Source organism: Sinocyclocheilus anshuiensis, unplaced genomic scaffold, assembly GCF_001515605.1.
Source record: "Sinocyclocheilus anshuiensis isolate Anshui unplaced genomic scaffold, SAMN03320099.WGS_v1.1 scaffold309, whole genome shotgun sequence".
Classification (NCBI taxonomy): Eukaryota; Metazoa; Chordata; class Actinopteri; order Cypriniformes; family Cyprinidae; genus Sinocyclocheilus; species Sinocyclocheilus anshuiensis.
This window is the reverse complement of record NW_015539839.1, coordinates 252,109-277,118: the sequence shown is the minus strand read 5'-3', so window position 1 is coordinate 277,118 and position 25,010 is coordinate 252,109. Positions and strand designations below refer to the sequence as shown.

The 25,010-nt window shown below is 39.7% G+C and overlaps 1 protein-coding gene across 1 annotated transcript in view; it reads right to left on the bottom strand.

The window, feature by feature from the left end:
• LOC107684442 (hedgehog-interacting protein-like) overlaps positions 1 to 25,010 on the bottom strand; it is a 33,645-nt gene that overhangs the window by 4,380 nt on the left and 4,255 nt on the right. Inside the window, exons 3-11 of the mRNA XM_016480694.1 lie at positions 21,753 to 21,894; positions 19,200 to 19,401; positions 13,095 to 13,246; positions 12,114 to 12,287; positions 11,855 to 11,998; positions 11,219 to 11,340; positions 9,768 to 9,891; positions 9,096 to 9,226; positions 7,579 to 7,663 (exon numbers count right to left, since the gene is read on the bottom strand). Of these exons, the coding sequence (XP_016336180.1) occupies positions 7,579 to 7,663; positions 9,096 to 9,226; positions 9,768 to 9,891; positions 11,219 to 11,340; positions 11,855 to 11,998; positions 12,114 to 12,287; positions 13,095 to 13,246; positions 19,200 to 19,401; positions 21,753 to 21,894 (1,276 nt within the window). The remainder of the gene's footprint in view (positions 1 to 7,578; positions 7,664 to 9,095; positions 9,227 to 9,767; positions 9,892 to 11,218; positions 11,341 to 11,854; positions 11,999 to 12,113; positions 12,288 to 13,094; positions 13,247 to 19,199; positions 19,402 to 21,752; positions 21,895 to 25,010) is intronic.

Genomic DNA, 25,010 nt, shown 5'->3' with positions numbered 1-25,010 from the left:
GCGGAACGAACTATCTGACAGGCCAATGTCAAAACAGAGCTGTGCTTTAAGTGATGCAGAGTAGTGATGCGCGGATGAGCTAAAACGTCACCCGAATCCGCAGCTTGAAATAAATTATCCACCCGCACCTGTATTTTTGTCTGATTTAGATAACCGCACCCGACCCGCACCCGATCATCACATTAGGGTTCGTACGGTCATAAAAAACCTGGAAAAGTCATTGAACAGCAATTTCCAGGCCTAGAAAGTTTTGTAAAAATAAATAAACTCAAAAAGTTTTTGAAAAGTCATGAAAATCTATTTCACAATTCTCTGTATAATAGAATTATGTTTAATCAGATCCTGAATTTCGTTGCGGGATTGCGCATACATCGCATTACTCATTCCCGCAGCTTTCGACTTTAAAATGAGGGAAATTACTGCAAAACCTTTATTCAATATAGCGTGTAGGTTAGATGAGTAAATAAATCCACACAAACCATCAGATGAAAACAGCGTGAGTGATTCAGCTGCACCGTGTCTTCTCTCTTTGACTTTTGTTTAACATCGACGCATCTAGAGCTGCTGCACGCTGCGATAGAAGACTTTAGCTCGCGTTTCGGGACAGTTGACAGAATTGTCAATTGCCTGATCGGTCATTGTTGCATCATCACAAAAATGTATTATTTTCACGTCTTTTTAAGCCATTCGGTACTCGCGCTCTCCAGAGGCGCGTGCGCTCAGTCACATCCAAAGCGCGTACTGCGAGTACCAAATTGAGAAAGTACTGTCGGGTTTGTCTTAAGTTAATGTAAACAGTTGCAAAATAAAACGCATGAGTATCAGTATTGGATCCGTGAAATAGGTCTTGTGACAGCAGCCTAGCTGTGCCGTCTTTTATTAACGTTAATCAAACAACAAAACTTACTGCTCTTGACTAAATAATGTTGTTGAATAACTTTTAATGTTAATTTACAGTTTATTCAATTTCTGTAGCCTATTTAAAACACGTTCATAATTTAGAAAATGTAGTTAATACTTGCATCATTAATGATTTATTTTATCCACCCGCGACCCACCCGCAAATAATCAGAATGCATTTTTTTATTACCCGACCCACCCGATCCGCGGATTATCCGCAGCGCCCGCTGATATAACCGCCATCCGCGCATCACTACTGCCCACTGCTCCGGGTGTGTGTTCACTGCTGTGTGTATGGCATTTAACCCATCCAAAGTGTGTGCACTTTGGATGGGTTAAATGCAGAGCACTAATTCCAAGTATGGGTCACCATACTTGGCCACATGTCACGTCACTCACTCGCTCACTCACTTTTGATGGCCCCTTTAACACATTCTGTTGACTATAAGTAATGTTGCACCAACATATCTACTAAGTCTCACTAGACTGTTAGTAGAGTGGTAGGATTTAGATTAAGGTAGATTAGGGTTAGATTAAGTTGACATGTATTTGCAAAGTTACTTATAGTTAGCAGAATGTCTGTTGAGACACCATCACAATGAAGAGTTAGCAGATATTAAGCAGACAGTCTACTAATACTCTAATGAGAGTTTGTTGACATGTAGGTGCAAAGTTACCTATTGTCAACAGAATGCTCAAAAGGGACCATTAAAAAGTGTTACTTTTACATTTATTCCAAAATAATTACTCAAGGCAGTAACAATTTAATCAATATATTTTATTTAAACAATTATATATTTTATTTATGAACTGATGTTCAGCTGTTCTTTTAAATAATAAATGTATTTTTGGATCATCAATCATCAGAGCTCAATAAACACTGGTCACAGATGCGGAGATGTACCTTTAATTTCAACAAGCTGATTGCTCACTAAAAAACCTCCACAGATCTTGTTTTCAGGCCATTTGAAGTTTGATTTTGACAAAGTGGTGATACATATGTGTGCGTTGTTTGCTTTCTTTTTTATTAGTCTTCCCATTAACGCCATTATATTGTTCATTCAGACTGATTCGCGAACGCGGAGCACGCACAAACACAAAAGGCGGGATTTATCGCATGAGCCAATCACAGCCGATCATAACCAGTCATATCCAATCATATCGCGAGGCACTGCCTCCTCTCATGTGACTTTCCCCCATTCATTCTTAATTACCCCACCAAACCCACTGCATGCTTTAGGGTGTCTGTTAAAACTCAATGGGCTAAGGGGAGGCGAGCTATGCACAGTTGTTTCTATAGAGCTGGCAGGGATGCTTACCTCTCATTTATGACAACGGTTTGCAATTAAGTCTTATTATGTCAGTGTTTGTTGGAATTTGTTAAAAAAATTGGACCAACTGATGTTAATTTGGTAAAAACAGATGACATCAGGTTTAACAAACCGATTGACAATCGTTGGATGTCGGTGCTTTTCAGCATTGTATGAACCAACCTTGGCAGTGTCTATGTAAGCGAGTGGGATGTTGGACCTCTTGAGTACCACTGACAGCTTCAGTGACTGATGGCAGGAATAGGGTGGTAACAAGGGAATTGTGGCAGGATGTGTTGGGGGGTCTATTGGGGGTGCAGTTCCCATGCTCCCCTCAACCACTTTCAACACCCATATCAGGTCTCACTTGTCCCTCATCCACACTTTGTTTTTTTTTTGTGTGTTGTTGTGACAGGCTGTTACGTTGTTAAAAAAACAGAGAGAGACAGAAAAGATGAGGGAGAGAAAGAAATAGAGATGGATAGTGAAAAAGAAAAAGAGGGAGGGACGGAAAGGAGAGAAAGAGGCGCTCCCCAGAGGATTGGACTAACACTGTTAATGACGTCGGGGTCAGCGGCGCTACTAAACAGTTTGTATTACAGGCAGGGTGGCCGTGAAAACAACACCTGCTGCCGTGGCACTTGACAAAGACAGCTGGGTCAACAGGCACTGTGGGAATGTATCAGCTCTGTGAGGCCACTTGCATAAAACACAGAATGATAAATTAAAAGAACGCCCCAGCTTATTAGTTTAAGACTGTCCTGTAGCTTGAATGGGAGGTTCAACACATCAGCTGCACAACTTCTCTTTTTGTCCATCCAAGGACTGTTTGGCACAATATGCCAGCCATGATCCCAGTTCCCGTTCTACACTATCTACCTAGGCAGAAATCATCTACACTGGAATTGAGAAATGTAAGTTTTGGGTGTTTTTAATGCTGTAAATGTGTGTAATTCTGTGGAATCTATTTAGATGTGTTAAACAGTACTAGACACTTATTGGTAGTTGAAAACATAATTATTAAGCCAAAATATTTCATAAATGGGATGGGGGACTTGTACAACTTGGTGAATGATGGGTGGTCCAATTCTGTGGAAATCTGTGGTGCTTTCTGTGGAATTGCAGAATGGGCAATGACTCTAGTAGCTCTGAGCTTTTCTTCAGGAGACAGTTTAATATCTCTTGGCTTAACAGTTTCTTACTATCAAAGCCAACAAGTTGAGTTATTTGATGAAAGCAAGCGCACGGGTAGAGGAGTGAAGGGCTGAGGGGTATTCAACGAACACAGCATAAAAAAGCCTTCATCAAGGCTCTCTGTGTGACTCCTCTGTCCTTTTTGTCATCTCTCTCTTTTGTTAGTACCTCTTTGTGGTTACATTGTATCAAAAAATTTACTGTGTATTGTAGCAGTAGGCCATTCAGTACCACCCCTAAGGGTCTTTGTCAAGGGGAGGAACATGGTTGTGAGCAGGAGAGATTTAGGAGAGACCGTGAAATAAAGGAGACTTGTGAGAGATGGGGACCAGGAGAATGTGAGCACTTTTTAAAGTGTTTGTATATCCTGCTCTTGACACACACACTTAAGCCTAGAGGAATTTGTTACCTCTATATTGCTACAGAAAAGTGCATCTAAAGAACCTATTTGACACATTCAGACACCTAAATCCAAAGTCATGGGAGATACACTTATATTTGTTTTCTTTCTGACATATCCTCAGGTCTGTGGTTCTAAAATGAATAAAGGTCATTTCAGAAATCACTCAAGTAACACTCAAACAATCTATTTTGATGTGTTCTTCAAACATTCCTTGGTTTCTACTGAAATGTTGAGATGTTGTCATTCAGCTGTCAGAACAGACTGTATCTGCCAAAAGAATCGCTATGAAGTTCTCATTTCTGGTAGCTTACATGGGGTTAAATTTGTTTGCTGGGCTAAATTTTGCTTACAAGGAGTATGCCTACAAACATTGCAACATTGCATATACTGGATCAATAAAAAAACTGAATAAAACTGAGGATGTGCGTCAGTTTGTATTTAATATTACAGAAAAAACAAATTATAAATAGTTCACTTACTGGCATCTTCTCAGTTATTGCCACCAGCCAATAAACAATCCTACAGTCTCTCTCTTGTCCACATTGGACATCGATACGTGTACATTTCAGTGTGCGGTGGCTTATTTATTATTCTACCATTCTAGATGGGTGCAGTCATCCCGGTGAGGTTTACTGCAACATCTCAAACATTTGACTTTCATTTGATATGATATTCTATGATATATTTTATGCTTTCTGCCCTACCCCACAGTTCCACAACCCAAAAACGCAACGTGGCAGATCATATTCCAAACACAAAGTAGGTATTTTGAAGCCCTCAGCCCTAGCCAGAACGCAAAGGTTAAAAGGTGCAGAAAAGATGTAAATGTAGATACTAGAAATGTAAATGTTGGACCACCCCATTTGACAGTGCTAGTCACTCAGAAATGTTATATCCCCTCTTTTATTTGGTAATTAGATCACAAAAAGTGACATGATATATAAAACAGTGAACCCAACACCACAGGTCCAACAGACTAAACAACTCCAATCAATGGTGGAAAGAATTGTTCTTTGGAAAAATGTGGTAATGCCAGAAAACATAAATAAAGTAAGTTTGAGGGGCCTTGTTTAGGAGACTCATGGAAACATCTGTGGTAATTAATAGCATTAGACTTGGGTGGCACTGTCGTCACCTGGGTATACAGAGCCTCACAAAAATATTCAGACCTTCAAGCAATTTTCTCTGGTAACACTTTACTTGAAGGGGTGTGCATAAGACTGACATGGAACAAAGACATCTCAAACAATGTCAGCTTTGCATTAAAAATTACATAACTGAGCAAGTGACACTTAATGACAGTTGTCATAAACATGCATAAAAAACCCTTCATATTCATGACATGTGTCATGTCATGTTTATGTAGGTGTCATGTCATGATTATGAAGGTGTCATGTCAGTCTTATGCACACCCCTTCAAGTAAAGTGTAACCTTTTCTCTCAATCCTTGCTGAAATCCTACATACAAATATTGGTTTCTGTGATAGTTTGCATACTGATTCAATACATATTGTGTTGTATTTTTAAAAGTCACTTTTTACAGTAACCCTAGAGGACGCAGTTCGAAGTTCCCATGAAAGGGAACTCTATTTATTTATTAAATGTGATATTGGCTCATTCTTCCAGACAGATTTGCTCCAGGTTTCAGTATGGACTGAAAAAATATTTGAATTGAGATCAGACTTTGACTAGGTCATTGTAGGGCACTGACAATTTTGTTACTGGAATTTCTGTAAATAGTGTTGATACATATTCTTTTTTATTCTAACAAGATAAAATTTCCTGTTGATGAAACACAGCCCCCATGATGCGTTCACCAACATACTTCACTGCAGGTATAGCGTACACTAAGATGTGGGCGGTGTTAGATTTGCACCACACATATTGCTTTGAATCTAGGCCTTATCTGGAGCACAACCGCAACAGGGCCACTACTAAGGCAAACTTCAGATGTGCCGTCTCGTGGTCCCTTATACCTCCCAGTGTTACAAAGAACTCTTATCTTATAATTGACCGGTGCACCTCTATGTAATTCTTAGAAATTGAACTTTGTAGCTTTTCAAAGTGATCATAAGCCTTTCTGCTTCTTGTTTGAATGGAGAGTTTTGAGGAACAACCTAGCCAGCGTCTGGGTGGCTTCCACATCCAGAAAATTGAACCTCTCGGATAATCACTTGTTTTGTACTTTACCCTGGAATGCTTGGTAGTTTTCGTTTTCACAGCCTTCAGTCCTCACTTAAATAAGGATGCATATTATAAATGATTTTTTAAAATTTTTATTCAGAATATGGAGAAATTTTTTCATGAAATGCAATTCCTCAGAGGCATACGACTATATACACTAAGAGTTGATACTATCGCAAGGTGGATTTATTAAATGTGAGATTGCATACAACAAGAAATTTCAGCTCTTTCAGTGCTTTGACATATCACAGACTAAATAAGCACATTTTAAGTGTAATTTTCATTTGTACTTCAGCAAAATTCTAAAAATTGGTTAGGATCTGAATAATCTTGCATGTAAATAATAGTTTTGAATCATTTCACCTGATAATTGAGGGTAATTTATATAGCTCTCATGGTGTAAAAAGGTCCAGTAAAAGGACTTTGAATGCCGTAGAAAGCACAAAAACAAGTTTCATGAGGGATTGGTTTGAATTAGAGACTTGACAGATCTGCCTGTGCCCATTGTAATGTCCCTTTTTTTCTGGAAATGATATATTTGATCTATTAAAAATGCAAACACTTTTGGCAGTTGTTACGTGGGAATTCATATGCTCATTTCTAATAGATGATATGCCTTTCATATGCACTTGGCTTGGTGAGAACGACATATTTTCAAGATCTATCTTAAAAGTGGCTTTTAGTGGCGTAAAACACACGGGTTAAATTACGCCATATTGAAAAAAGCCCACTAGCATACAGAAATGATTAAATCCTTTAACCAAATCCATTCACATGTGCTGAATCTCTCGCCGTGAACTTGTGCACATGTATGTCAATTGGATAAATTTTGTTCAGCCACAGATTCGCCAGCATATAAACGTACTCAAGGTTCTCAAGGAAAACATTCCCTCTCTTGAAGACAGGTGTGTAAGTCCTGTCAAAGCAAGGAAAACACCCAACCGATAACCACACAGGCTTGCTAGTTAACCAGCGCTGTGTCCGAGCCACCTTGACTGTGTTGGTGTTAGAAACACGTTACACTAACATTTGGAAATGGTATGCTTACTCTCCAATTATGGCCGAGGTTTGTGTTGGCTAAGACCGGCAGTTGTGTGATGATTTGTTTAAGGGAAGCTAGAGTCCTTGTGCGTGTCTGTGAGCGAAAACGAGTAGTGCTATAACAGGATAATTCATCCACAAATGAACATTCTGTCATCATTAACTCACCCACAAAAGAAAGATATTTTGTAAAACGTCTTAGTGTTTTTGTCCACACAACGAGAGTCAACGAATGTTGTTTTGGACCCCATTGATTTTCATTGCATGAACAAATCCAGTTGTAACATTCTTCAACATAACCTTCTCTCTCTTGGTATGAACTAACCACGCAGATGTTCAAACCATAGCACGTAAGAAGAATACCGGGGGATGTTTTGTAAAGTGGAATAAAAATGGAATTAATTACGCGAGTTTCAATATTAGCATTGCTCAGCAGTAACATCACATATTTCACATGCGAGCAATGAAAACGGAAAAACAGAGAGGCTGTTGCATAAACTCCGTTGTATACAATATGCTGCTCTGTGTATTCGAAGCTCAACGCACCTTTTAGGGTCCACCAACTTGTAGAGTTTTCCGTTGTGCGACTGTATCGCCGTGCTTTTGCTGGAAGCGAGGATGTAGACCTCACCTGCAGAGGAAAGAAAACATGTAGGTCTTTCAGGGATCTCATTTGTCTTCTCTCACCTTCCTTCCTTCCTACTCGTTGCACTTGACACTGGTGCATGAGAGGGTTTCGAGAGGGGCTCATTAAATCGTCATGCAAGTAATTTAATGAGGAGCAAGCTTGCAGCACTGTGCACAGATTGTAAACATGTGTCAAGAGACTGCCATGTGGGTCTCCAGTACAGTCTTCCACTGAAGCCCTCTTACAAATCAGCAACAAATGCTATCTCTCCCTCACAGAGGCCCACTCTTGGCAAAGCACGAGATTTATTCTCTGTCACACTTGACCTGGTGTTTGGATTCGAGAGTTTATGTTCCCTGTGATGCACTGAGCTGTGGGGATATTACATGGTGGCAGAAAGTACAGCCTAGCAGCAGTGAGTGGGCACCAAAAGGGAACCGTACCGAGCCGTACCGTGCCGTACCATGCAGTGGAAAAGCGCCATTTGATTTGGCGAGGCACTGTCGGAGGGGCTGGTGTCAAGTTCACATAAAAATGACCCCCATTACTATTCCAGTAAGCCAGAAATCAGTTGATATCAACGTTGAAAGAACAGCTAAGGAAATGGAGGAGATTGCGCATGTAAACCCTATATGCTGACAGATTGCGCTGACCTTTGATTTCCAATTGTACCGTCTGTTAGCAGCAAAAAAGAGGATGTAATCTGTCAGGAAACTAAAGGAGTACTGTGTCATAGCAAAATGTTCCTTGGAGGAAAGATATTTGAAAATGGGAGGTAGGACAAGGGATTGGTTTTCTTTCTGTTCTGTATCATTCAGATGATTCTTGGATTCGGGAGCCAGTTTTTCCTCCTTCCTGTGACTACGGTATACACATTCTAATGTAAAACAATCGCTTCATTAGACCTGGTCTAAACTTCTTTTTTTTTGTGTTAGTCCTTTTGAGAAATGCCTGTAGTTACACTACTGTTTAAATGTTCAGAAGCCTCTTATGCTTACCAAGGCTGCATTTATTTGATCAAAATACTGTAAACACAGAAATATTGTGAAATATTATTACAATTATATAATAAAGTGATTAAAATAAGAGTTTTCTATTTTAATATATTTTTTAAAATGTGTATTCCAGTCTTTGGAAGTCAATCTACTATGCTTCTTATTATTACCAATGCTCATTTTTGTATTTTTCAGGATTGTTTGATGAATAGAAAATTGTAGCTATGTAAATGTCTTTACTGTCACTTTTGATCAATTTCATGCATCCTTGCTGAATAAATTTATTAATTTCTTTCAATTAAAAAAAGAAAAAATTAACAATGTATCTTCCGCATAATATAGTTTTAAACTCGACAGAACCATGAATAAAGGTTATGACAGAAGCACACAAAATGTGCGGTGAAACGAACACACATAAAGCTTTTTGAGAGCTCACTGACCCAATTCATCTTCGCCAAACCCCAGGATGTGGCCGACCAGCGAGGAACCACAGGAACTGCTAGTACCAAGACAAAGAGGCTTCTCTTGCCACGACCTGTCTTCTGAAGGCCTCTCTAGAATTCTGAAGTTCCTGCAACGATCATAAAGTCAGGGGTTAAAAATGTCATTGCTCTGTCTACCCAGCAGACTTGAGCGAACATCTTTATTTTTTACAAAAAATAAAATGACATGACAAAACATCAGGCATAATTTACTGCTTTGGATTTCCAGGAACAATTTACTTCCTACAGTTTATCTCTCACTGTTGACAAAATATGCAGGCTGATAGTGAGGATGAATTATAAACCTGTGTAAAGTGTGAAAAACATATACCAGCGGCCCATTGACCTGGCAGGAAAACTGCTATCAATTTACCCTGAAAAAGCTCTTTTTCTTCATTTGGGTATGTGGCCAGTGTGTGTGTTGGCACAGCCAATAATACAGGAAAGATGGCAGTTTCCATTCGCAGTTTAACAATTACCACAAAAAACCAAAGAGGAGCAATATGAAAATGGAAGTTCAATATCTGTTTTTTGGAAGCATAACTATTCAGTTTCTCTGACTGTTCAAGGGATATACCAAGTAGTTTTGCATAATTAATAATTCTAACATCATAAAGTAACACAACATACCCATTTTTGTCTCCAAACACATAACTTCCATAAAGTCTTCTTGACTGGCATCCCCGGTAGATGAATCCACCAACTGGGACGGCACCTTCATTTGACCCCAAATCAAACATAGATGGCTCATTTTCTGTGGGCAGACACACCAACAACTCACCATCAAGAAAGAAAAGCAGAGCAAGGTAACAAGTCGACATGTGGTTGTACATTTTATGAGTTTTAGGCTATTTTTATGAGTTATGGGTTATTTGAGCTTGAAAATTCAAATGAGTTAACGGAAATCATCTGCATTGTTTAGATAACTAAATTAAAAAAAAAAATTGTCCAAACTCGATGTCTTCAATCACCATCCTACATGTGTTGCAAAGTTGATTTATCCCCATAATAACAGTTTTCTTTGTTTGTGTAAGGGATATCCATGTTTACCACAATCTGTCAAGAGTCCATTAGCACTTCACACAGGCTGGTTTTAATTAGCTATTCCCCAGACGGTTATACAAACACTATGTAAACTTGATATGGAGGGCTATGTTCATTTCACTAAATGTCCTTATTAAGCACTGTTAAGTTCACATTATAGCTCAAATAGATTAGGAAAAGGACACGAGAGGAAAGGGTGAGGTAATCCTACAATTACTATTGAGTTTGTGTATATTTGTTTAAGTTTGTATGGCTACAAAGATTACAGCAGCTTAGGGAATGGCCAGTATTATAACCTTACAGTCGGAGCCCCGTAAAACAATAAAATGTGATTTAATGAAGTAAGTCATTCACCATGGTGATGGTTTAACATCGTAAATGGCTTGGAGTTTGGGGTAATTTGCCACACTTGCGAGACAATCTTTTTGGGGTTTAAATGCATTGGCTGGGAGAGAGCCATATTTGTTTGCTGCCAATGCGTAAGGAGGAGTACGAGAAAGCCAATCCATTACTTTGGCCATAGGAAATAATATATATTCACTTCTGGTATTGATTTAGGGGTCTTAGTCAGCACGACTGAGAGATGGACTGCCATGCTGGTCGTTTTGTGTTTCAACAATGTACTAAATGACCATATAAACGCTCTTCGACAGCGATAAATTATACAGTTGTACATATGCTTGCAAGTCCCCAGGGATTAAAAGAAGCATTTTATATTTAAAGTGTGTTCTCACGTTATGAAACGAGAGTGTTGTAATGGTATTCTTGAATAAAGCGTTGATCGGTTTGTATGGAAGGCCTTAAATCATTTTTTGGAACGTACCCCCATTCCATCGAAGACATTCTGTTCTCAGCATAAAAGCTTAACATTATTTCATAACCAGTACATGGAGGGAGAATTTAATGTTTTGTGAAATACAATACAGGAACTTCTTGAGTGGTTGCCTGGTTGGAACTATTTGGCTTGTTGAAAAGCCTTTCTGCTTGTACAGTAATCCATCATGGTTTTAGAAACCAGCCACTTCTAACAGACATACCGTAGTCTTTCTCTTTGATGACCTGTAGGATCCTGCCTGTTGTCGTATTTTTGCCAACAGTATCTGTGCACAGGATCAGCAGACTCCCATTGGTGTCCATGCGGAGCTTATCCACTGCACACCTAGAGCACAAAATACCATTTTAATGCATTTTGCAAGACAGCAGCAGTGTAAACCACACTGCTACTTGTTATATGACACTTTATTTAATTATATGGTATATGTGTTGGCGTGCACTTCTAATTCTAACAGGCAAGATTGGTAATGTCCCTTAATTCCAGACAAATCTTAACGCTTAGTTACATTCTTGAGAAACTGTGTGCTTCCACCTTTATGGTAACAGTTTGGGTGGGTGCTTTCCCAAAATGAGGTCCATAAAGAAATTATTTACTGCGTATGGTGCAGAAGAACTTGACTAGCCTGCACAAAACCCAGACCTGAACCCCAATGAACTGGAATGACGACTTCAAGCCAGACCCCATCGCCCAACATCAGTGCCTGAGCTCACTGATATACAGGTGCAAATTCCCACATCCAAGTTCCAACATATAATGAAAAGAATTCATAGAGTAGCTTTCCCTAACAATCTAACAATCAATTTTTCGAAAGACAATTCAGTAAAATGTTTGACCTTACCTCCCTGGGTCATGCAGTCCATGGGCAAAGATTTCAGGGGGCTGATTTGTGCTGTTGAAATAGGGGTTATTTCTGGGTATAGAGTAAGGAGTGCTACAGCAATCTGTGTCCAAATCCACCCGAAGGACAGATCCTGTGAAATCACTAAGGCAGAAAAACACTCCATTGAAATATTTGAAACAATGCTTATATCACTATTACATAGCTTGACTCATCAATAGTGCCTGATTTATTACAGCTTTAAGCATTCAATACTTACCTCAGACCATCCATCTCCTCCATATCGTCCAAAGTGATCATGCCATCACCTAAAAAGATGTGCAGAAGCCCATCAGGGCCAAAGAGGAGCTGCCCTCCCAGATGCTTTCGGTGGAGCTCAGCTACTTCCATTAAAACCCGAGTGGTCCTTGTGTCCACCTGGTTTGGGTTTTTCCTAAAACCAAATATTAAAACATTTATATATAAACCTAAATCCATCAATTTTCTGAACTGCTAGGGATCGGAAAAAAACAAACAACTTGTAGGGTCGCAGGGACTCTATCCGAGCGTACAAAATAGAAAACTAAATACATGTAAATACAAAATTGAATTAATATTTTATTTAAAAAAAATAGTTTCAAAATATATTTATTAATTTAATAGTTTAAAAATTACAACTGATTATTCACAAAAAATCAGCACAGAAAATGCAAAAAACATTTCGATTAAATCTGATGACTTATTTTGGCAACTATATATTATAACCAACTCAAAATTAGGTTATTTTGGCATTTGAAAGGCTAATTTACAAAATGTATACTTTAGCGGGTTTGATAATGCTGGGTGTTTTGCATCGCAGCTTGGGAGCTGAACACAATCAGAATGGATGTCAGCCTTCGTGATAATTATATGTTGTGATTACATATCCCTATAAAACATTCATCACTGTAAGTGAAAGCATTTCATGAGGAGCTCAGCTTTTCATGACTTATCCAAAACCGCATGGAAAACAAACATTACGCATACACGTCCATGTGTAAAGTTTGATACATCTTTGATCCAAGGCCGTAACCACAAATTGACATTGGGGTAGGGCAGGGTTTTGGCCCTAACAGATTCCCCCCCCCCCTTTTTTGTTCAAGGCAGACAGTTTGACAATATCTGAATATGAGGAAGGACACATCCCCCCATTGTCCATGATGGTTACGGCTCGGGTTAGTAGCCCCTGTGCTTGGTCAGGTTTTGACTGGTTTCTCATTACCTGGACACAGTGTATTCGACTACACGAAGAATGTGGTCGTGTGGTCCGATAGCCCAGCGCTCTTGGTTGGTCGTGTAGGAGATGTAGAGCTTTCCATTTTTCTTATAATTGGGGTGGAATGCAAGGCTTAGCAAGCCCCTTTCATCTCCTCCCTGCAATTCAGATGGGGTACACAAAGAATCCAGAAGTTACTTATGTCCCTTTTTTAGATTGGTCTGAGCTGCAAAAAGCTAAAGCCGAGCCTCCCCATGTCCCCCCCTTTTTCTCTCTCCTTTTGCTCTTAGCCTTTCTTCATCTCGGTCTCTCTCCATATGGGGGCCAGTTACCCCATGCCCTCTTGCCCCCTTGCTTTTTTTTCTTACCTCCCCTCTCCTTGACTACTGCATTACAAACGATTATAAAACATTTGACTTCAAGCAAACCCCCCCCACCCCACCCACTTTTCACCAACCCCGTCTTGGTTATAGGTGCTTGTATTTGGGGCCAGGCTCCTCTGGGATGCCCAGGCCCTCCTTGTGGCCTCCATTGTGCAAGTGATTTGTGTGTGTAATCTTTGGGGGATATCCGTGAATGCAGTGCCGAGTGGCTGAAACAATTAATTAGCTCGCTCGCAGTTCATAGAGAGCACAAAAGTCCAGGATTCCTTTAGCCCCCCCGTCCACCCTCGTCCCTCTCTCTCTTTTTTTATTTTTAAACCCATGCAAAATTTGAGAGAAGCAAGAAAAAGAATGGGCAGAAAAGAAAAAAAATACAACACTCCCACTTTCTTGGCAACAAGTTAGAAAACATTGAAATTGCTTGTGAAATAGGTAAAACCTCTCATCCCGGAGGCTACTACATGAGTTGTCACTACTCTGGTGGTCCACCCATCATAGCCCATTGTAATAAGCAGCTATGTCGCTTTAGTTCCTGGGGAAAGTAATAATGTTGGGCTTTACTCCCTTTCATCTTTCCAACTTTGTTTTCCTTCTGGCAACACAAATGAAATGAATGAACAGATTGCTAAGTGTACACCTCATGAATGAACCAATGAATCAATGAATGAACAAACGGGTTTGAGGCAAGTCCCTGAAAAATGATTATGATTTAATGCTTTGGGATAAGACGTAACACCAGTTTAATTACAGCACATACACTAACAGTGATATTGGCTGTAAAATAAGTAAACAAATATAGTTTTCATGAAATTAGCTGTCTGTGCCATCTCTGCGGCATTCCTTTTGGATTTCTCACAGGAATTCAGCAAAGAGAGGTCTTCTGTGGATTGCTCAAGTTAACGGTGTGGTTCAGCTCACAGTACACGCCAAAACATACAGATCATAAATTGGTCAGAGCGACTCTGTTGGGCTGTGCTGAAGTAATCCAATTCGAATAGGCTTCAAGTGCTAGCGCTCCATCTCTGGAATGCTCCGGAGGAATTCGAATTGGATCTGTAGGGACATGAATAATAACACTCAGGAGGACTCTTTAGTAGACCACAAAGAGTGAAATCACAAGCAAAACTTTGTGGTACCCATTAAATGTCTGTTCTACATTAGTCAAACACAAAACAAGGTTGGGCTGAGTTAACAGCAGGTTGATATCATTTATCCATGCTCAGCTTTTTCAAATGAAAAGCTCTTCCTTTCTCCGAAAACTCCCTCTCAACATGTTGGACTCCTGATGCACTGACCTGAATCCCAAAACAAACACAGAGGGAGCAGGTCAAGTTAAGAATTCCAGAGAGTCGTATGATCTCAGGCCAGGGACCACCAAAGAACAAAATTAGCTGAAATATTAGCTTTTGCTAATGATCGCTCCTTCAACAAGTAGGCACAAAAAAAACCTTCATTTTTCCAGGCCTGTTCCTCTGGGTGCTACCAAAAACTTAATTAAGAGAAGACAAACTTCATGATACTCTCCCTCCATCCATCATAGCAGATGCAGGGCTACGTGTACAAGCCTCTGCATAGTTGCAACGTGGGTACATATTGTTCCACTGTAGCAGTCACAAGAGCTTTTCTTAGACATTTCATCAGGGTAACCTTGCAGCATGCTGACGTCGATAGGAACAGTTCAGCTCCGAAATCTCGCTTCAAAACGTCATGGTCAGAGGTTCTACGCTATGTTATTGTTAGCATTCTGCACATTGCCTGTTGTTTTGACAGTACTAAGATTAGGTTGTAACAGCTTCTTGAAAAGAATGCTAGTGAGAATACATCGGGGTCAGATGTATTCGCAGACAGGAACAGGGAGCACTATCGCCCCCCTCCTGGACCCCCATCCACCCCATCGGCAGCTGCTTGCCTTTCAGGGCTTGATGCATGGCCTGGCTTGCACATTGTTTCTGAGCACCTTTTGATCCTTATTGGCTCAGGCAATCCTACATAAAGAGGCATTCCACCCGAGCTGATTGGAGAAAAACAATGCGTGCCTACCTCAAAGGCCCTCAAAAGACCCAAGTCAAATCCCCCTCCTCCACCTGTTAACACACATTAATCCTGTGACAGCGCTGGAGTGAGGATCGCTCACTTTCAAGCGGTGAAAAGAGCAGATCGAATCGTAGGATAACATTCACTTATTGCAGCAGCAGCTCTCTGGAGCAATCCACAAATCTTCTGAATGGCTCCATCACAGGAGGTCATCCTGTCTCGGGGGTCCTCGTGAAGTCAAAACCTCGGCCAGGAAGCTATGTGAGATGACAGCTAAGCAGAGGCTGTTTCTCAAAGAGAACTGTTCAAAGAGTCAAAGGACGAGAGAGGAAAAGGTCCATTTGTCAAAGCTAGGATACTTCTTTTTTGACAGAGTCGAGAGCCCTCCTGCTCGTCGAGCTGAAAGAGCTCAACAGCTGTGCGTGTCAAGTGACAGAGTGCACAACATGCTGTGATCTATTTGCTTCGGCAAGAAATAGTTTTTTGCAGCTGGACCCCTTGAGTTAGTTGATACACCACAATGGAACTCCGCTCACATTGTGTGCAGATGTCTTCTTCACTACATCTAGCAAGGACAACAACAAAGCGGCACCATACTTGTGTACCTATCACGTCAACACGAACTGAATCAGAGCTCTTTCACACAAATAGTTTAGAAGATAAACACTTTAGGGTGCTGAAATCCTATGCTTCAGGATCACTGTATGACTCTTTTTTTTCGGCATCTGGAACAAGGTAACAAGTTTACAAGATATCCAAAATAGATAACTGGTAGTTAACTCCTCCGCTGATAGCACTCTTACTTTGTTGAATCCAATCAGACTGGTGCAGGGTTGTCCTTGAAGACCAGCCACAGATGTGAGAGTGTAATAAAGTAGCTTGCAATAAATCCAATAGGACCACAGTCCACTTCCACAGTAGCCAGTGCAACTGGGTCAAAACCAATAAGGTGTTTGATCCTTGACACTTTCTTTGGAAGATCTGAATTGAGACATCTGGGTCAGTGACAAACAATAGTGTCTACGATAAAGAAAATAAAAAATAATCTTTCAAAAAACTAACTTAAATCAAATGACCAAGTTCTAAGGAATGTGCTCTTTGTATGCATGTTGGTTTCATACGGTTTTAAAAAATGTATAATTTATAAAACCTTTCAATGACTCTAAAAATGTCATGCGGTGTAACCATAAAGTAAAAGTTTTTTAATAGCATAAATATATATATAAATATATTAATTTATGAATATCAAAAAAGTTCAAATTATCTAATATTTTAAGAGATTTATTGACCTTGACACAGTCATGGGTGCCTGAAGGTGTCCTCTTTATCATATAATTTCCTGTTTTTTCTACATGTTTCTGCTGGTTGGTGACACCACGTTACTTTGATTTGGTGGACAAAAGTCTGTTCAAATGTTTTGTTGTTTTAAATAACTGCAATAATAATCATAAAAGACCAATTAAAAGGTTTTCGTATTTATTATATTAGGACATTTAGACTTTATGCCCCCCAAAAGATATGAAAATACATTTTTATGAATTTTAATTAAGAAATTAAAACCATGCCATAGGCGATGTGTATTCAAGTCATTGCATGTTTTATCAATACATCTGGACAAAAAATAAAAATGAGAACTTCACTGACACACCTGTGATGGAAAAAAAAATCATCATAAAGGTGGTAAGGATAAATGGAAGGGGAGATGATCAGTCGTGTCTGCATTTCAGTACAAAACTTCTGTCAGTAATTGGAGAAGCACAAGTAGCACAGAATGTTTGATAATGTCACACAGTTTGTGTGCGTGTGTGAGTGACTGAAGAGATACGGTTTCATCAGAGAACACCCACGGTGCTCTGGGAGACTCCCTTAAGTAGACAGAGCATTGTTTCCAAGCAGTTTGGCTTAAGTGGCAGTAAGGGGATTGGGCTTGAAGGAGATTCAGAACATTAGAATCAAAGTCATGATAAAACACTATCATCCCCCTTCATGCCCAAGTCGGGTCCCAGCGGGTCTCCAGGCCTTCCACGGGCACAAAGGCCACATGTCCTGTTGATGCTCCGAGTAAACACAGCCGACTCGGAATGATAGCGGCTAAACTTGACAGAATAGCACTCTTGGGGTCTGCCGGGGCTTGAGCTTACTCTAATTGTCATAATGATTGCTTTATCCACAACCAATTATGTTTAATGACGATAAGGCACATTGGGGGTCTTTCCTATGGGGCTGTTGCATGTTGACTCCATAATTGCTCTTTCTCCTTTTATAAGTGAGGCAACGGGAGGTATGCAATATACATAAACTTCCTGTCAAAAAGCAGGTCTCTTCCTACATCTCTGGACACTTGCTAAACAAAATGTTCTCGAATTACAGAATGCTTCAGTTCTTGTGGGGGCAGATAAACATCTGTTGTGACACACGCCATAACTACTACTGACAGACATGCATGTAAGCGAACGCTACAGCTGGCTACATTTAAGCTTTTCTCACTGATCCTTAACAATCAAACACAAGGTTTCCTCTGCTGGCAGTCAGGTTGACAGCAAGCAAACCACACACATAGAAGCCCACATACAGAATACATTTGTATAATAATACCCTCCATCACCCTCCATTCAGGTTTTGATTTGTGGTGGGAGGAGAGGAAAAATGGAAATAAATCCATAGAAGTTGTTATTGTGCTCCTTAAAGATTCTATTCTGTTAGGGTGCTTCATTTCTCCCACCTCGGCTTCGTCTGAGAAGGTGCCAAACCAAAATGATGAACAACAGATCTTCCAGGTTTCAGCGAGGCTTCCTGATTTATGCAAGACAGACTTCTCTGATGGTGGGAGGTCAGGCTGCATGAATATCAAATAGAAGCTATTTCCTCTTTAGAGGCAGATATGTCAGCAATGTCGGGAGTGAAAACGGTAACATTTAGAACTTTAGCTAAATTTCACCATTATTAGCATCCCTAACAAAAATACTTGAAATAATATAACAATCCACTGGGATATGATTTGGAAAAAAACAGTCTCCTGATAAATGAATGGCATTGTATCATCTCAAAGGTGCACTTTTGTCATTTTTGGTTTAATTGCATTAGCTGGCATGACATTTGTCTTTTGTACATCAGAGTGAAACAAATGATTAGATTTAATCAGACTAAATGATTGGAGAAGTCCAGTGTTTGACACCAGAGAGAAGTCTGTCATTTTGGCATTTTGATTGAACATTATGAGGTCAAAAAAAAAAAAATGAACACATGAATGCATAAATTGTACACACTACGAGCTATTATTATTATTATAAACATGTATTTAGAAAATAGATGTGCATTTTAATTTCACGCTGACTTTATGCCATTCGTAGAAATTCAGCTCTTTTCACAGTTAGCAATTTTTGGTGTCTCAGAATAAAACGTGTCCAAAAACAAGGTTGTTACCAAGAATAAGGCAGGAAATCAAGTATATATTGTATAATTTCAAATTTGTTTCTCTAAAAAAGCTTTGAAAATATTTTTCAGCTCAATGATGAGTCTGGAATCTTAATCTGATGTAAGTGCACATGACTGTACATACATTTCATATTTGTTTCTTTACATATAATACTTAATGAAAAAACAAATCACTGACCACACCTTTAAGTATATAAAACATTGTCAATCCAGCCAATTGATAACACCACAATAGCAACAAACAAGAGCTTTCACTTACCTTTATGCCGCTTTGGACCAGCTTATGAATGTCAAGAAAAGGCTCTTTCAGGAGCTCCATGTCATGTGTTAGGATACGGACAAAGCCTTCCTTCTCCAAAATAAAAAGCCGCTGTGATCCATCCCCACAATGCACCACACCAACAGGCTGTCGAAAACCACTAAGGACCTCCTGAGTGCAGTAGCAGTTGTGTTTATGTTTTCTGTAGGAAAGGAATGGAAAGATTAGAAATTTAGATGGGTTAGTTTATGCATCAGGCTTTTATGTTGTTGTCCAATGTCTATGTTTTGTTGTAAACATTAGAACTGTATAAGTTTAATCGGTATAAACAAGTTTATTACAGTTAGGAACACAACAGACTCGTTTCTGCTTGACAGACTGGTTTGGGAGTAGACTGAATAAAAAGCCACAGGAGAAGTTCATTTAACATAGTCAGAAGTTGGGGGCTCTCAAGCTGTGAAACAAGTGTTCCATTAACCACAAATCACATTTGATGTGGGGACACGCCAACTCACATTATGCCTTAAATAAAACAAGGGCATCAGCAGAGTGGGTGCTCCTGTTAACGAGCAGTCTTGGAGGGATTTTCCATAGATGTAATAGGGGGTGAACTGGCAGCAAATGTATGTCTGACATCTCGTGCCTGAGCTGTAGAATAACGTCAGTCTGACGTGCTTGCAGTGACTGTACCTGATCAGATATGCTGCTTTACTGGCCCTTCGCAATGGGAGGTCCGATTAAGAATTATGACGTTCATTTACAATGACTGTGGGCTCAGAGCCTTCTCAAAACACATGGCGGATTCATAGCTCGTCAATATTTGCCTCAGAAGGTCACTATCAGAACTATCCCTATAACTACCACAGCATGAAGAAGAGTTAGAGAAATTATAGTTGCGGGAAACAGGAAACACCGAAATTTTAGTAACAACAGAACTTGCGGCCATAGTTGGCTAACAATGTTTTTGGGAGTCCTACAGGTGGTCTTGTTGACTACACATATGAATCCATCATTGTAAGTTGTGAAAAGTGAATAATTAAAGGGTTAGTTCACCCAAAAATGAAAATTAGCCCACAAATTACCCTCAAGTCATCCTAGGTGTATATGACTTCTTTCAGATGAATCCAGTCGGAGTTATATTAAAAATTGTCTTTGATCTTTCAAGCTGTTTAATGTCACTCAGCGGGTGTTGCATGCATCAGTCTAAAAGAAGTTAAATAAAAAGCGCCTGATGCATGCAACACCCGCTGAGTGGCATTAAACAGCTTGAAAGATCAAAGACAATTTCTAATATAACTCCGACTGGATTCATCTGAAAGAAGAAAGTCATATACACCTAGGATAACTTGAGGTTGAGTAATTTGTGGGCTAATTTTCATTTTTGGGTGAACGAACCCTTTAAGCCTTTTCCTAATACTAATATGAGGTTACAGTCAACAGGATATTCAGCTATGAGCTAAATCAGAGTCAGCCCCAAATGACATCCCTTGCTATGTCCTGTCACAAATGGGCAAAGCCCTCTGGCTGTCACCAACAGCTCATAGTTCCTGCAGTATAAGCACTTTCTTTGTGTTCTTAAAGCTGGCTAAACTAAAGTCTGGACACAAAGCTCTGGTTTGGAAAGAGGGGCAATGGACCAGTCAACGAGTACATGCAGGAATATTGTGACATGGAAGGTTAGTCAGGCCTGTCTTGTCTCTATTGACCTTGTTGAGGCTGCCCTGATGACCTAGTAGTCGAAGCAGGCCAGTCATACTGGGCCATGGGACATTAGATGACGTAAGGAAGCTTCTCTCATGCCTGATGATGAATGTCGTTACACTCAGATGTCATTACAGGGAATAGCTCACCCCAAAAAATGGAAATTCCGTCATTATTTAATCATCTTCATTTCACAATGTTACGATGAATGGGAACTGGAACGTTCAAGCAAAAAAAAGGATGCAAAAGTTCCATGAATGTAGTTCATACAGCTTGTTCACTGGATTCCAAGTCTTCTGAAGTTATACAGTACAATTTGTGTCAAACTAAGTCGATATTTACTGATAATCTTCCTTGCCACTGGCTGTTGCAACAGTATTCTGAGCTGAACCTTAGAACCATTTATGAATCATTCAGATTTTCATTCAGGTTTTGTGAACTGGATCAACCAATTCTGACTCAAAAGAATAATTAGCTTACAAATCAGACATCGTTCCTTATCTTATATACACTAATTAAAGTGCCAAGGAAAGCTAGTACAGTTGTCAAGATTTTTGTGAATAATGACTTAAATTTTTGTCGTTATGACTATGAGCAGATGAGGTATATATATCCATATGTATATACATATATATGGGGGGTATGGTATTTTGGAGCTTGGCAGCCCTATTTTACTTTCATTATATTGAAAAGATTGACCAGGACATTCTTCACAAATTCATCTTTTCTATCTGGAATGGCATGAGTAAATAAATATTGACAGATTTTTATTTTCAGGTGAACTTTTTTCAGGTGAACTATTTCTCTACTGTTCAACAAAGAAATGTGTGTGTAAAACTGAATTATGTATACCTGTTAATCACTTCTATTTTTTCATCTAACAGGTAGTTGGAATCTCTGCGCAGTTGCTTTCTGTGAAAATCTGGAAAGCACAGGCCTCCGTCCTTCCTTCCATAGTACTGGCAGAACTCATCCACGTCGGCTTGGAACAGTTCTAAAAAACACAGACAGACAGACAACTGGTCTCAGCCTGAGATAGACACCACACAGGGTCCATGGATGATGTAATCATCTCTAAAAACAACTGAATCCCCTACAGTCAAAGCTGTACTCGAGTCAAGTATGTCCTCAGCCATCAGACGGCTTATTGTGTGGGCGTTTTGGTGGTGATTCCGGTGCCAAGTTTAATTCCTATCTTGACTATGGTGCATTTATGAAGTACTGAGTCTCAAATCAAGACATTTGTTATTGCCTCATATCTGACAAGTGCAAGTCATGGTCATTCATATGCGTCCAGACTCCAGACCTTTAACCATTTGTTAAAAACGGTCATATTTGACAGAGCCACAATGATACACACTTCTGGGTGCTACAATTATGTGATGGTTGAACCCCAGTGAGGTATTACAAACCGCTTCAGACATGTGTGGTCCGACAGTGGACAGTTTGTGAGTTTAATTAAACCCAAATATGCCAAACGCTCAGTCTGTATCTCCTTTGCTGTTATATCTCTCAGCAGAAACTTGCAGGTCAAATCCAAATAAATGATAAGTACACACCCAAACTGATTGATTATATTTAAGAGATTAAGTTTGCTTGCTTACCTTCATGGAAAACACCCTTATTTATTTCTTCAATCGTAGCCAAAATAAATTCACCCTAATTTAGACATCTAGAGTTGTGCGATGAAAATTCTTAAAATTAACCATGTGGCAATTAAATCACAGTCCGTTTCTAGGAACCTTTTGGCTGAATGAGCAGCACGACAACAAGGAGAGAGAACAGGACTCGGTTTGGCAGCCACTGTGACCTAAAAACCTCACTGATATGGTTACCACCTTAGCTAAGCCCTCTCATGGGGAGAAGTAGAGCAAATACAGCAGTGATAGAAACACAAACACACTCCTCTCCTTCCTTTCATCTCCAGCGAGCCCCCCATGCCACATGAGGAAGGGGGCTGCGTGTGGGAGGGAAGCAACAGCACCAACAACAGAGGTGATAGGATATCCCTAAACATCTAAACACAACAGTGAGATCACACACACACACACACACACACACACACACACAAACACACACACACACACACACACACACACACTCACACACACCACCACCACCTCCACTCATACTGCCATACCACCCACACACAAACCGCAGTGGTTATCTTGGGCCTGCTGGTGTGAGCGGTAAGGGTCTGGGAGTTGTTGTCAATAGCAGCTGAGAGGTCAGAATCTTTATGCAGTTCCCACACTTTTGAATCTCCATGATTTTCCATATCCTTCCATGTCCATATTTCATATTGAGGGATAAAATAAAAAAAAGCATTCAAATTTCCTTCAGACTATTTACTGATGTGTCATTCAGACTAATGTGGGAACCAGTTCAACCAATTCTGATTCAAATTAACAATTCAAAATAAAGAGTCGCTCAAAATTACTACAAAATCATTTGAAATCATTATTTATAAAGACCGTAGCATTTCTAAGCTTTAGAGAACAAAATTTTAAAATAAACTTGGTTTTTCATGACTTAAAAATAAAGGTTCTTTTTTGACATATATGGTTCCATGAAGAACCTTAACATCAATGCAGTATTTCCAATGGACAGAGGGTTCCTTGTAATGGAAAAGGGTTATTCAGATTATTAAAATGTTCTTTACACTAAGAAAAAAATGGTTCTTTTGGAACAGAAGAACTGTTCACTGAAAGGTTATTTGGGAAACCCAAAATGGTTCTTCTATTGTATCGCAAAAACCTATTTTGTAATCTTTTTACAAGAGTGTGGGAAACTCTTTATGTCTCCATTATATCTATGAGGTCATGGGGATCAAAACTAAAGTGTCTGCTGATGTGGGGTGTGAATATATCTTCTCAAAACTACTTTTTGGTGGAAATATCTGCCACAGGTCGAGTCCTCCCAACCACTCATTTGATTAGATTTTTTGTTATCCAGTTCTGCTATAACATTGCTGAATATTTTAGATGTGTTATGCATTTTTTAAATTAAAACCTAACCTTATTTAACCAAACCAAAGTTTAATCTTCACCAAATCAAATGAGATCAACACATTGAACAGACAACTGTAAAATGAATATTTGGAACTGAAATGTTTCTCCTTAATCTCAGTGAATTGAAAGCAAACACCATGAAAATATGAAGGGACTTTTATTACTGTTGAAAACCATTGCGCAATCACGGTCTAAAAACATGGTTAAAAAGTATGGATAGAAATGAATAACATGAACTAAAAGGACTGTCTAATTTGAACAATTTATAAGTTCCCTAAACATGGCGAAAACACTGTGTGGCCTCAACTATGGTCTTAGCCCCTCCACAATATGCTCTAGTTTTATTGTACTGGCCTACAAAAAACAGGACAGAGAGAAAGAGACTCCACATCCTCAGCGCTATAGTTTTACTTCCATCTGGTTATCTTCCAAAGCAACCTGGGTGGCCACCCAAAGTACTTGACATCTTGATGCACTTCAGCAGTTTTACATATACACAACCTTTGTAGAAAAATAAATGTGTCATTCGTCACCACATATGCTGATTTGGGAGGGGGAGAGGGGAGGGGGTAGAGTCTTTTGGCCCCAGCTCCTGTTCTCAGAGTCTTTACCACTATTTTCTCTCTCTCTCTCTCTCTTTCCCATACGCTTACTCCCTCTACAAAGAGTCGCAACAGACAGCATACCCTTATTTATCTGTTTAGCAGAGGAAGACTGAAAGGTAAACTGTATGCATACAGTGTCTCATTTTTGTCGGTCTATTCGCATTTCCGTGGGTGCGTATGTGCATGTGGCTTGCGTTTGCTCTCTGTTTGCATATCGGTCCCCATCTAATCTGTTATGGCTGCGCTGATAGGAAGAAGGTTTGGTCTGACGGCCAGCTTTTGCATACCATTCCATCTGATGGAATGCATCATGCAGCGAATGTTGCAACACTACAGAGCAGCTATTGGATGTTTGCTCCTGATGTCATTCATGTTTGGGAGAAAATACAAACCTCATGATGGCTTAGAGCTTTTCAGGTTTTCGGACTCCTCCCTACTGCCATCTGTTTTCCGCCCTTATGTTTCAGAGGCCTTAATGTTTGTCTTTTCATTGA